This window comes from Cetorhinus maximus, chromosome 2 (genome assembly GCF_964194155.1).
Source record: "Cetorhinus maximus chromosome 2, sCetMax3.hap1.1, whole genome shotgun sequence".
NCBI lineage: Eukaryota > Metazoa > Chordata > Chondrichthyes > Lamniformes > Cetorhinidae > Cetorhinus > Cetorhinus maximus.
Genome location: NC_135880.1, coordinates 221,833,295 through 221,846,427, shown reverse-complemented (window position 1 = coordinate 221,846,427; position 13,133 = coordinate 221,833,295). Strand labels below are relative to the sequence as shown.

The window sequence follows — 13,133 nt, the reverse complement described above, 5'->3', positions numbered from 1 at the left end:
GTGGTGTACATAGACTTCCAAAAGGCATTTGATACAGTGCCACACAACAGACTTTAGAAAAGTTATAGCTCATGGAATAAAAGGGACGGTAGCATCGCAGATACAAAAGTTAATTACAAAAGCTGGTTAATAAGGAACAGCAAGTAATGGTTAATGGACATTTTTCAGGCTGGAGGAAGATTTGTTGTGGAGTTCCCCAGGGGTTAGCATTGAGACCCTTGCTTTTCCTGATATATATTAATGATCTAGATCTTGATGTACTGGGGAAAATTGCAGAGTTTGCGGATGATATAAAACTTGGAAGCATTGTAAACTGTGAGGAGGACAGCGTAGAACTTCAAAAGGACATAGACAAGTTGGAGGAGTGGGCAGATAGGTGGCAGATGAAGGTCAATGCAGAGCAGTGTGAGGTGATTCAATTTGGTAGGAAGAACATATGGGGTACAACTCTGAAGGGTGTGCAGGAGCAGAGGGACCTGGATGTATATGTGCATAAGTCATTAAAAGTGGCAGGGCAGGGCAGAGAGAGCAGTTAATAAAGCATACAGTATCCTAGGCTTTATTAATGGGGTCATAGAGTACAAGAACAAGGAGGTTATGCTGAACTTGAATAGGATACTAGTTAGACCTCAGCTGGAGTATTGTGTACAGTTCTGGGCGCTGCACTTTAGGAAGGATGTGATAGCCTTGGAGAGAGTGCAGAAGAGGTTTACAACAATGGTTCCAGCGATGAGAAATTTCAGTTATGAAGATAGATTGGAAAAGTTGGGACTGTTCTCCTTGGAGAGGAGAAGGCTAAGAGGAGATTTGATAGAGGCGTTCAAAACCATGAGTAGGCTGGATAGAGTAGATGGGCGAAACTGTTCCCGCACATAAAAGGATCGAGGACGAGCAAACAGAGTTAAAGTGATTTTCAAAAGAAGCAAATGCGATGTGAGAAAAAACTTTTTCACCCAGCAAGTGGTCCGAGTCTGGAATGTATTGCCTGGAAGTGTGGTGGAGACAGGTTCAGTCGAGGCATTCAAGATTTAAATAGAAACAATGTGCAGGGTTACGAGGAAAAGGCAGGAGAATGGCACTGAGCCATTATGCTCATTTGGAGAGCCGGTGCAGACACGATGGGCCGAATGGCCTCCTTCTGCCCTGTAACAATTCTGTGATTCTATGAAATGTAGAAAATTAATGGCACAGAAAGAGGCTATTTAGCCTACTGTGCCTGTTACAGTTGAAAACGAGTGACCCAGCCTACTCCCACTTTCCAGTTATTGATCTGTAGCCTGTTTATGGCACTTCAAGTGCAAACGGAGAATATCTGCCTCTACAATCCTTTCATGTAGTGAATTCCAGACACCCACCACTGTCTGGGTGAAAAATGACTCAACTGTCCTCTAATCATTCTACCAATTACCTTTAAATCTATGTTGTCTGGTTATTAACCTCTTGGTTAATGGAAATAGGTCCTTCCTATCCACTCTTACTGGGTTTCTCTTAATTTTGTACAATTAAATCTCCCTTCAGCCACCTCTATTCCAAAAAAAACAGCCCCATCAGTATCAGTTAGGAGAAAGCACAGGTTTATGTTTTATAGATTCCAGTGAAAGAGATACACCAGAAACATTAACGTTTAAAGTGCTAACAGAGTTCTTGTATATTAGGTTAGGCAGAAAATTTCTATCAGAAGGGTAATAGAGTTTGTGATTGAATTACCATAGACTGCCAATGGATCTGGCATCATACTGGGAATCAAGTGGCAAATAGGTGTGTTTCTAAGAAGGAACTGAGTGATTTAGTGAGACATTATTTACATTAAGTTGATCTGTAAAAATGGTATGAGCCTATTTAGGCCAAACAGCCATTTTCCATTCCTAAACATATTCAACCAGGGCTCAGCGGATAGCACTCTCACTGAATAGTTACAAGATTGTACGTTCAAATTCCACTCCAGAGACTTGGGCACAAAACCGAGACTGATGCTCCAGCAGTGTACTGAAGGAATGCTGAACTGTCTGGGGTGCTGTCTTTCAGTTGAGACATTAAACCAAGACCCTGTCTGTCTCGTGAATGGACACAAAAAAAATCCCCTGGTATTCTTTTGAAGTAGAGCAATGGAGTTTTCCTGGTGTCTAACACATTATTTGGCCATTATCCTATTGTTGTTTGTGGGAGCTAGCTGTGCACAAATTGGTTTCCATGTTTCATACAACGGTGACTACACTTCAAAAAGGCAGTTTAGGACATTCTGAGGCCATGAAAGGCACCCTATAGAGGCAAGTGCTAGTCTGTTATTTCCTATGTAAATAGTGAACAAGTGTCACATGCCCCCTGGTCTGCTGTGCTGTTACCTAAATAATTTCTTTACAGAATGAAGCCACAGGCCTCTACAGCCACTTAGTTGGGATCCCAAAGGCTCTGTTACCGGGAATCGGTGGGAAGAAGATTCTGGATTTCTGGTGGGAAGTTGTGAACATGTGAGTGTGCTGTTGCTATTGTTCCTGCTCTCCCTTCTATTTATATAACTTTTGAAACTTTGCGTCTTATCTGACTAAGATACTTGGGCCAGGACTAGTAATATAGAAGATTAGAAAGGAGGGGATGGTGAGAAGGGGAGTCATGACCACCAGAATAAGTGCAATGAGGAGAGGGGATCAGATTCAATGATTTCTACCAAAAGCATTCTTTAACACAGTGGAGGAGAAACACCCAGGACAGTTCAGGGAGGTTTAGCCAGGTTCTCTTCTTCAGTGCCAGCTGTGGCTTAGTGGATGTCACTCTCACCTCTGGGTCAGGAGTTTATGGGTTTGAATCCCACTCCAGATATTTGAACTCAAATTCTAGGTTGACAATCCTGGTTATGTACTGGTGGAGTGTTTCACTATCGAAGGTATTGTTGCCAACTGTGATTAAATGTATTTCTGGAGGTTTCATCACTTGATTTGCCACCCCCCTCCCCTCCACTCCAGTTGTTAGTTGGCCAACACGTCCATCCTTGCGACCCACTGCCTTCCTACACCAATTGGAAAGCAAAAAGACTCATTACCCAATTGGGTGATGTTGACTGTCAGCCAAACAGCATTTCCCTCCCCCCGTTTTCAATATTTTTACACCTGGTAAAGAGAAAAGCTCAAAGAAAATTACAAAAAAAAATCAATCTTTTTTGAGGCCCTGATAATTTTTCTCCAGGGTTGCACACAGCAGTGTCCTGGAGTTTGATCTTCAATTCCTGGCAACGCCAGGCCAATCCTGGAAGGTTGGCAGCCCAAATCGGAGGTGCCATCTTTCGGATGAAATGTTAAACTCAGGCGGACGTAAAAGATCCCATGGGACCATTTCAACCAAAGAGTAGGGCAGTTCTGCCCAGTATCCTAGCTAATTATTATCCTTCCATCAACATTACAAAAACAGAATTTTGTTAGTTATTTATTTCATTGCTGTTTATGGAATCTTACTGTGTGCAAATTGGCTGCTGTGCTTCCCACATTACAAAAGTGACTACAATTCAGAAAGTAATTAATTTGCAGTGAAGCATTCAAGGCCACCCTAAGGCAATGAAAGATGCTATTTAAATGAAAATACTTTCTTCCTTCTAACTTTCTATCTGTCTCCATGTATGAAATTGATTTGACTTATCATTATGTGTTCTACATTGTTTGCAGGCGCCAGCTCTTCAGTGAAGTCTACCTCGTCACAAATGCAGACAAGTGAGTGCATTTACTATTGAGACTAGTAGCAAAGCAGCACATAGTCAATAAAACCAAAGAGAATTACTGGAAATCTGAAATAAAAGTGGAAAATGTTGGAAACACACAGCATCTGTAGAAAGAACAGTTGATGTTTCAAGTCAATGATCTTCCATCAGAACCGGAAGATATTAGTGATGAACAGTTTGCAAGCAAGTGTATTGCCAGGGAAAAGGGGGTAAGAAATGAACAGTCAGGACTATGGAGCGCAGGACTAACAATCCTAATGGCTAATATAAAGATGGTTACGACTATGGAGGTACATCTGAATCCTTCCACCAGACTCCAAGAAAAGAGTGAAAAGGTATGAAAACTACAACTAGAGTGAGAGTCAGAGGTGGACATAAAAGGTCTCATGCATTACTTCGATGAGTAGGGGAATTGTCTCCATTGTCCTGGCCAATATTTTGCCTGAACAAGCATCACTAAGACGAGACTATCTGGCCATTATCGCATTCCAGTTCATGGGAGCTTGAATAGTGACTACACTTCAAAAGTACTTTGTTGGCTGTGAAGCACTTTGAGATGTCCTGAAGTCATGAAAGGTGCTATAGAAATGCAAGCCTTTTTTATTTTAGCTTGTTGCATTCGTAAAAAAGTGAGCAGGGTGGCTTGGTCTTGTGTGGCTTCATGTGCAATGGAGATGCAATGGGTACCGTTGAGCTAGTTTGGAATCAATTATTAACTTTTTCTGTGCAGGTACAAATACTATGAGCGATGGGCAACTGCCAGTGATTTTCCGGTGGAAAACATTATCAATGATGGTTCGACGACCAGCAGAACGCAATTGGGTGCAGTGGCTGACTTGGAGTTGGTGGTCAGGAGTAAGAGGTTCAATGATGATGTCATGGTGGTACGTCTTGTTTCATTGCTGACCATTTGTTGATGCTCAGGAGTCCTGGGGACGCTGTCTCACCACAGTCTTAATGTACTTCCAGGTTGCTGGGGATATGCTGTGTGAAGATCTGAACTTTGATATAGCTGAAGTTCTCAAGTTCTTTAAGTTTAAGGTCAGTCAGTCCTAGTTACTTCTTTCTTCATTATGTTTAACTGTCCTAGCATAGGCTTAAGCATGAGGACTCGAAACGTCAACTTTGCTCTTCTCCGCCGATGCTGCCAGACCTGCTGAGTTTTTCCAGGTATTTCTGTTTTTGTTTAGGCTTAAGTGAAATTCTTTTTGGCTTAGCATAAAGAACCTTGGGGATAAGGGCTGGAAACTTAGATTATGTAATATTACGCACATGAAGTAAATTAAATCACTTGATGGCTGTGTTCAGGGTGATCTTAAGATAGAATTGCATAAAACTTTACAGTAGAGAAACATTTCTGGATGGTGTGAAGGATGTGGAAGCATTGCAAATTGCAAATGATCTGTGAGCTGGCCAAATTTCACAGCTGTACGGTACAGGTTAGGTGACCACTGCATTATATACTAGGTCGTGTTTTTTGGTCTATCTGCATTTTATACACTCTTCCTCTGGCACTGACCATGCCCACTTCAGTCAATAAGCACTTCTTTATCCAAGATATTTGTGAGAAATCAAAACGTTACACTTTTAAAAAAAATCTTGGTAGCATCAATGTTCAAGATAATGGCATGTCAAAGTCCCTAGTAAACAGATGGCAGCTTTGACTGATTAATTCCTGATGTTATTCAAGATGAGTGTAAGCAAAATATGATATTAATCCTGATAGTTAACACTTTTTTCCTGAGATTGTATGCTGTGTGCCTGAGACTCAACAACATCATTTTTGATTTTTTTTATATAGTCATGCGGTTTGCTTTTTGACTGTTCCTAAGCCCCAGGCTATTTCTGTGCTTCTGTCTATTTTTGGTTTCTCATTTTACAGTTTGTAAAATTGTATTAAATACCAACAGCATTTGTACAGTATTTGATGGGGTTGGTAGGGTGGGGGAGAGGGGGATAACTTGGGAAAAGTTGTGGTTCCAGTTATGGGTTCACAAAAGTCTGCCTGTGTGGAATGTGAGTAAAATATACTTCAATTGGAGAATCCTACACAATGCTAGCCCCACAGAAGACCAGGATCCCCTCTTCTAAGCAGGAGAAGAGCGTGTCAATGGGGAAAGGGGGAAGAAGTTAAGAACAATCTCTCTTTGATAACTTATTTCTCCCCCAAGTCCAACGCCAAGCTTAGCTTAATATTCCCATAGCTCAGCTGAGCTCCAGAGGCTATCACCTGCCTGGACCTTTGCAAACAGGGTGCCATCGTCAAATGAGTCAACAGCCCCCACCATACTTGCTAGCGTGGGGCATGTCAGAGAATTGCACAGCTACTTACTAAAACATGTTTTTTTTTTATTGAACTAAAAATTTAAACATAAAGTGAGAAGAAATAACTTGCATTTATATAGCACCTTTCGTGACCTCAGGATGTCACAAAGTGCTTTACAGCCAATGAAATACTTTTTGAAGTGAGGTCACTATTGTGATATAGAAATGTGGCACCTAATATGTGCACAGCAAGCTCCCACAAATGGCACTGTGATAATGACCACATCATTTGTTCATTTTAGTGATGTTGTTTCAGGGATAAATATTGGCCAAGACACTGGGGATAACTCCTCTGCTCTTCTTCGAAATAGCACTGGAAAGAGATCTTTATATCCACATTAAAAGGCAGATATGGCCTCGAGTTTAACTTCTCATCTGGAAGATGGAACCTCTGACAGTGAAACACTGGTGTGTTATTCTAGGTGTTGTGGTCAGGTCTGTGGGGTGGACTCGATAGGCCAGAGTGCTACTAACTGAGACACAACTGACTCGTGACTAATGCAAGTAACTTTTAGAATGTGCTTATAAAAGGCTAACATTATCACAATTTTTTATGTTGGCTGACAGAAGGGTGAACTGGCCATTTACTATGAAATGGAAGAAGGAGAGAGGACTGAATCTCGGGGAATAGTTGAGGTGTGCCCCTCCACACACAGGTAGGTTCTTGAATGGAAAAGGTCATTCTCTGAGCTGTATAGTCTTCTGCCGTATGCCATGCCACCCATGGGTAGAATCGTAGAATGATATAGAAGAGGCCATTTGGTCCATCATAACTACACCAGCTCTTTGAAAAGGCTTTTCAATCCCCTGCCCTTTCCCAATGATCCTGCAATCTTTCCCATTCAAGTATTTATCGAATTTCCTTTTCCCTTTCACCTCTTGTTCTTTTATCAATTATTTGAAATCTGTGTGCTCTGGTTACTGACCCTTCTGCCACTGATTCATGATCTCCCCTTAACCTTCTCTGCTCTGAGGAGAACAATCTCAGCTTCTCCAGTATCTCCCAACAACAATTTGTATTTATTTAGCATCTTCAACACAGTAAAACATCCCCAGGTGCTTCAGGAGTGTTCCTAAACAAAACTGAGCACTGAGCATGTCAGGAGGTACGAGGGCAGGTGACCAAAAGCTTGGCCAAAGAGGTAAGTTTTGAGGAACATCTTAAAGGAGAAAAGAGACATACATAAGGAGAAAGGCTTAGTGAGAGAATTCCAGAGCTTAGGGCCTAAACAGCCGAAGGCATGACTGCTAATCATGGAGCAGTTAAAATTGGGGATGAGCAAGATTTCAGAAATGGAGGAGCGCAGAGTTCTCGGAAGGTTGTAGGTTGTGGACCTAGAAATAGAGGGACATGGCCATGGAGAGATTTGAAAACAAAGAAGAGAAATTTAAAATTGGTGCATTGTTGGACTGGAAGCCAATGGTGATTGGTGAACAGGACTTGATAGGGAGTTCGAAGAGTTTTGGATGAGTATAAGTTCAAATCCTGTATCTTTGGGATCATTCTTAGTGAATCTCCTCTGCGTCCTCTCTAAGTCAGTTGCATCCTTCTTAAAATGTGTTGCCCGAAAATGGACACAATATGGATGTAGAGAAAGAAAGTAGAAATCAGAATAGTTCGCTTCAATGCAGAGCTAGCATCAGCACGGGAACAATGGGTGAATGGCCTCCTTACGGGCTGAGATTTCTCAGGAATGTTTTCATCATTGCCAATGCAAACACCAGAAATCATCATGATTCCATCCTGTCCTCTACCTGACACCTTCTGATTTTGGACTTTGTGGAACCCTAAGGACCTAAACTCTGAACTGTATTCCCCTGATGAATCTTTAAAACATTTCCTTTTGCTGGTTCAAATCTCCAGTGAGTCCCCACAGGTTTATTGACGTACTGATCTATCCGCGCATGCTTGTCTTCTGAGAAGCAGCGGATACTTAAGATTATTTTCTTTCAGAATCACCAAGTTCTATGAGAAGCCCTCTGCAGACGTCACAGAATCAAGGCTTGCGAGTGTCGTCTTTTATTGTTTCCAAAGCAAGACACTGCCGACTCTGGGGGAATATTTGAAGCATTATCCTCTGGTGGAGGATCGAGGACTTGGGAAATACATGGTGAGGAAATCTTCTCTCTGTTTAAATTGAGTGAAACTGTTGCTATGGTTGTCAGTTTGGTGTAACTCCAGCTAAATGGAGGATAAGTGAATAGTTCTCTTCACCTAGCAGTATATCCTTCTATTCCTTTCTCCCTCATTTGCTTATCTAGCTTCCCCTCAAATGCTTCTATGCTATTCGCCTCGAGTGCAAGTTCCACATTTTAACTGGGTATAGAAGTTTCTGTTGAATTCCCTACTGGATTTATTTATATTTATGAATCCCTCGTTTCCAACTCCCCCAGATGTGGAAACATCTTCTTTACATCTATCCAATAAAACCCTTTCAAAATTTTAAAATTTTTGTGATATGAATCCTCACTGAGAGTTTTAATTGATGAAGTGACAGCCATTTTTCTCTGCGTTATCAAATATCCTGAATAGCACCAGACTTCTTCAGTGCTGTTTTCTTTGCCTGCTCATCTTACACCTCTATGACAATGACAACTTGCATTTATATATCACCTATAATGTATTAAAATGTCCCAAGGCACTTCACTGGAGCTTTACCAAGCAAAATTTAACCCCGAATCACAGAAAGAGTTATTGGGGCAAATGACCAAAAATTTGCTCACAGAGGTTGATTTTAGGAGTCTCTTAAAGGAGGAGAGGCAGAGAGATTTGGGGAATTCCAGAGCTTAGGGCCGAGGCAGTCTTAAGGCATGGCTGCCAATGGGAAAGTAATTAAAATGGGGGTTGTGCATAAGGCCGGAATTGGAAGAGCACAGAGGTCTCAAAGACTTGTTGGGCTGGAGGAGGATACAGAGATGTGGAGGGATGACTTTAGGCTTTTGCCAGATGGATAAGTCAAATTTTTGCACAACAGCAATCATTAATGTGTACAGTGATTGTCATACATTCATTTAAGAGAGAGTTTATATAAAACGATTCTGCACTTACTGGTGAACTCAATCTCATAATTTCAGCTATTGGTGCAAATCTGTTCTACTTTTAAGGGAGAAGAAGACAGGCAGAGACAATTCTATATCACATTTGCGATCCCAGGACATCCCTAAGTGCTTTACAGCCAAATACTGTCGTAGGAAATGCTGCAGTCAATTTTCACACAGCAAAATCCCATAAACAGTAACGTGATGATGACCAGATAATTTGTTTCTTAGTGATATTAGTTCAGGGATAAATATTAGCTAGGACACTGGGGAGGACTCCCTGCTCTTTTTTGAACTAGTGTCATTGGACTTTTTATATCCACCTGAGAGGGCAATTTAATGTCTATCAAAAGACAGCATCTCCAAAAGTGCAGTACTCAGTCCTCCACTGGGAGTGTCAGTCTGGATTTTATGCTCAAGGTTCTGAAATGGGACTTGAACTTGAAGGTTCAGAGTGGCACACATTGAGCCATGGCCAGCCAGACATTTGCCTTTCCTTGTTGAGCGAATCTGATCTGTTCTGGAGCTGCATAGTCCTGACATCGCAGTTCTTGCAAAGAAGGAAACTTGATTAAATTACAGGAAAGACAGAAAGCCATATTATGGGCCATTTTTTGTTACTATTTTAGTGCTTCCTGATATACTTACCATCTGGAACTTGCTGCCTACGAGGGAGACGATGAATGGTTTCACAAGGAAATTGGATGGGCTGCAATAACTCTATGATTCAAACCACAAAAATGCTCTTTCATAACATATGAAACTAGTATCTCCTTTAATACAGTGATGTTTCAAACCTCATTATTTCCTCTGGTCTTTTCTTTCAGGAATGGCTCATCAACAAGGTTAGAATCACAGTGTTTGGAATGAAGCTGCCTACTGGATTCCAGCTCATTGGGCAAGTGGTAAGACCAGACAATGAATTTCTGCATTTATAGTTAAACCATGGATTTTATGCTCAAGGCATTTATAGTTAAACCATGGATTAGGGAGAGAATTCTGAAATCATCGGAGGATTTAAGGGCCGGAGGAGGTTATAGAGATCGAGAGGAGCAAGACCAAGAAGAGATTTGAGCTCAAGGATTAGATAAATGCATAGGCTTACACATGGTGAACGAAAACAGTTCGAAAATCTCCTTCCCTCTTGTTCCATATCATTCGACATATCTGGATACCAAATCCTTTAAGCTCCATTCTGTAACTGCTCTTCCCTCAACTTTCCACTTCCATTTTTGGTTCCATAATTACAGGTGGAAAATGTTTAGGGGTAACTGAGAGTGCATCAGTGTCTGATCACATTATACCATGGCATAATACATTGCCAACAATCCATGGTTTAACTATAAATGCATTAATCACAATTACATAGAATTTATAGCACAGAAACAGGCCATTTGGTCCAACTGGTCAATTCTGTTGTTTATGCTCCATATAAGCTTCCTTTCACCCCTCTTCATCTCACCCGATCAGCATATATTTCTATCCCTTTCTCCTTCATGTGTTTATCCAGCTTCCCCTTAAATACATTTCACTTCAACCTACATTTATGAAAACCAGGTTTACCAGGTGGAACCTCCACTCGTGTTTAGTGATTATGGGGTGAATTTCACTTGCCAGTAGAGCTTTTCCATTTAGTGACTTGTCTTTCTGTCCTTCTGACGCTTTTAATTGTTAATAGGATCTCTCTGAATACAAGAAGTGGCTGGCGCGTTACTCTTCAAAGCAACATGGTTCTGCTGCCAAATCAATCACCTGTCGTTCCTACGCGAGGTAATGTTGGTTTTAGCATTGCTCGTACACCACTGTGATGGAGTAGGATTGTTCATACACCGCTGTGATGGAGTAGGATTGTTCATACACCACTGTGATAGACTAGGATTGTTCATACACCATCATGACAGACTAGAATCGGTCATAAACCATTATGATGGACTAGAATTGGTCATACACCAACAAGATGGACTAGAATCCCATGATACCTAAAAGGTTACTTTTTTATTAATGATTGATTCAGAAGATGGCAGTGAGCTGTTTGCTGAAATCACAGTGGTCTGTGTGGCAAGGTTGTTGTAAGTAATTGTGGGGGTGGTGGAGTGCCGTGGCGGGGGAGTGGGTGTATTGTCGATCAGGTCAATATTAAGGATCCCACAGGACTATTCAAAAAAGAGTGAGGACCTGAATAACCTTCTTTAGGCAACGAGCAGCACCATCCAAAACAGATTGATTGTTGAGAGTTCATGAGGTCCGCTTTAAACCATCCTTTATGGACTATTTTCTTTTAAATTGGTAATGAATGACTGATTCATAAATCTGGCGAGGAGGGAACTAACCTTACAAAACAGTAATTGATAGGTCAGAGAGAAGGACTACTGGGAAGTAACCTGATGGAGCTTCAAATGATGTTAAAACTCCCTGGTAAAGAAGTTTCGAGATACATGTCTTTGTTTCTTCACCCATTTCTCTTGCTGGTTACTGAACACTGCTGCGTAGCTGATTTGTACTGACTTATATGTGGCAGGAGGAATTATTTGCAACATCGCTCAGATATTCTACAGCTATTGTAGAAAAACCTTAGTAAATATATGTTCAGGGATCGCAGCAAATTTGTAAACTTAACAGATAAAACAGAAATTAGATGCCCCAGTATTGAAATTTTTGCATAAAAGTCTCTGGAGGTAGTAAAAATCCTGTTTCCAAACTATGTAAATCATTTTTTGTAATCCTTAGATATTTATGGGGAAGTGTCAACCTTTGTTTGAGTCAGAAGGCTGTGGGTTCAAGCCCCACTCTGGGTACTCATGCACTTCAACTGTTTTGAGCACTTAACCTAGGTTGACACTTCAGTGCAGTACTGGGGAAGTGCTGCACTGCTGGAGGTTTTTTAAAATTCACTCAGGGGATGAGCATTGCTGGCTGGGCCAGCATTTATTGCCCACCCCTAATTGCCCTTGCGAAGGTGGTGGTGAGCCACTGCCTTGAACTGCTGCAGTCCGTGTGGTGTAGGTACACCCACAGTGCTGTTAGGAAGGGAGTTCCAGGATATTGACCCAGTGACAGTGAAGGAACGGCGATATATTTCCAAGTCAGGATAGTGAGTGGCTTAGAGGGGAACTTGCAGGTGATGATCTCATTTGACTGCTGCCCCAGTTCTTTTGGATGGCAGGGGTAAACCAATGTCCTCTCTGATCTCAGCTGGATGTAAAAGATCTCTTGGCACCACTTTGAAGAAGGCCAGTGGAGTTCTCCCTGGTATTCTGGCCAATATTTATCCCTCAACTAACATCACTGAAAAACAAATTATCCGGCCACTGTCACATTGCTGTTTGTGAGAGCTTGCTGTGTGGAAATTAGCTGCCACTTTTTCCTGCACTACAAAAGTGACGATCCTTCAAAGAGTACTTGATTTACTGTACGACACTTCGGGCAGGATTTTGGAGATGTCGGGTGGGCCCAGGGGCGGCTGGGAAACGGTCTGCCGTCCGCCTCCAGCCCCTGACCGTGATTTCACACTGCCTGGCCAATTAACGTGCAGCCAGCGTGAAAGGCGCACTGAGAAGACCAGCGCTGCCGGGGTGGGGGGCGGGAGGAGTGCAAAAGTCTGCACAAGTGCGGGGGAGCGCGCACTGAAAGCTCCCTGAAGGCAGGGAGCTGCCTCAGGCAGCTGAAGTATTGTAAAGTCAAGAATAAAGATATTGGAAATGTGAAAAACATGTCCCCACATAGGAGCCACTCACACGAGCAAGGACATAGTAAAAATGCTGTGAAAACACTTTTCTTTTAAGTTAATGTTGGAAACCTCATCCTGCCCATGGATGAGGTTTCCTAAAAATTCCAAAGGCTTCCTGGGCCAATTCGCCCACCCACGAGCTGTAAGGTTGGTTGGGCAGTGAAAAGTAGCTTTTAATTAATGGATTAATGGCCTTAACAGGCCTATTAATTATCAGCAGGCATGCTGCCCACCGAAATTTTGCACAAGTGCACAATGACGTCGAGACGCTTGCCCAATGTCATCGCATGCTATTTTACGCCCGATCGGGTCAGGCGCGAGCCTGCCCTCTTGTCG

The 13,133-nt window shown here is 42.0% G+C and overlaps 2 protein-coding genes across 7 annotated transcripts in view; one reads left to right on the top strand and one right to left on the bottom strand.

Moving 5' to 3' along the window:
- The window catches only part of gkup (glucuronokinase with putative uridyl pyrophosphorylase), a 51,716-nt gene that overhangs the window by 5,477 nt on the left and 33,106 nt on the right, over positions 1 to 13,133 (top strand). For 4 of the 6 annotated variants that reach the window (XM_078533019.1, XM_078533021.1, XM_078533023.1 and 1 more), the window contains exons 2-9: positions 2,362 to 2,468; positions 3,654 to 3,698; positions 4,437 to 4,590; positions 4,676 to 4,747; positions 6,599 to 6,687; positions 7,956 to 8,142; positions 9,898 to 9,975; positions 10,749 to 10,840. In XM_078533019.1, the coding sequence (XP_078389145.1) occupies positions 2,362 to 2,468; positions 3,654 to 3,698; positions 4,437 to 4,590; positions 4,676 to 4,747; positions 6,599 to 6,687; positions 7,956 to 8,142; positions 9,898 to 9,975; positions 10,749 to 10,840 (824 nt within the window). Of the gene's footprint in view, positions 1 to 2,361; positions 2,469 to 3,653; positions 3,699 to 4,133; positions 4,283 to 4,436; positions 4,591 to 4,675; positions 4,748 to 6,598; positions 6,688 to 7,955; positions 8,143 to 9,897; positions 9,976 to 10,748; positions 10,841 to 13,133 lie in introns of those variants that run through there. The other 2 variants (XM_078533020.1, XM_078533025.1) reach the window with 2 other exon arrangements.
- sc5d (sterol-C5-desaturase) overlaps positions 1 to 13,133 on the bottom strand; it is a 35,732-nt gene that overhangs the window by 22,114 nt on the left and 485 nt on the right. The window lies entirely within an intron of this gene.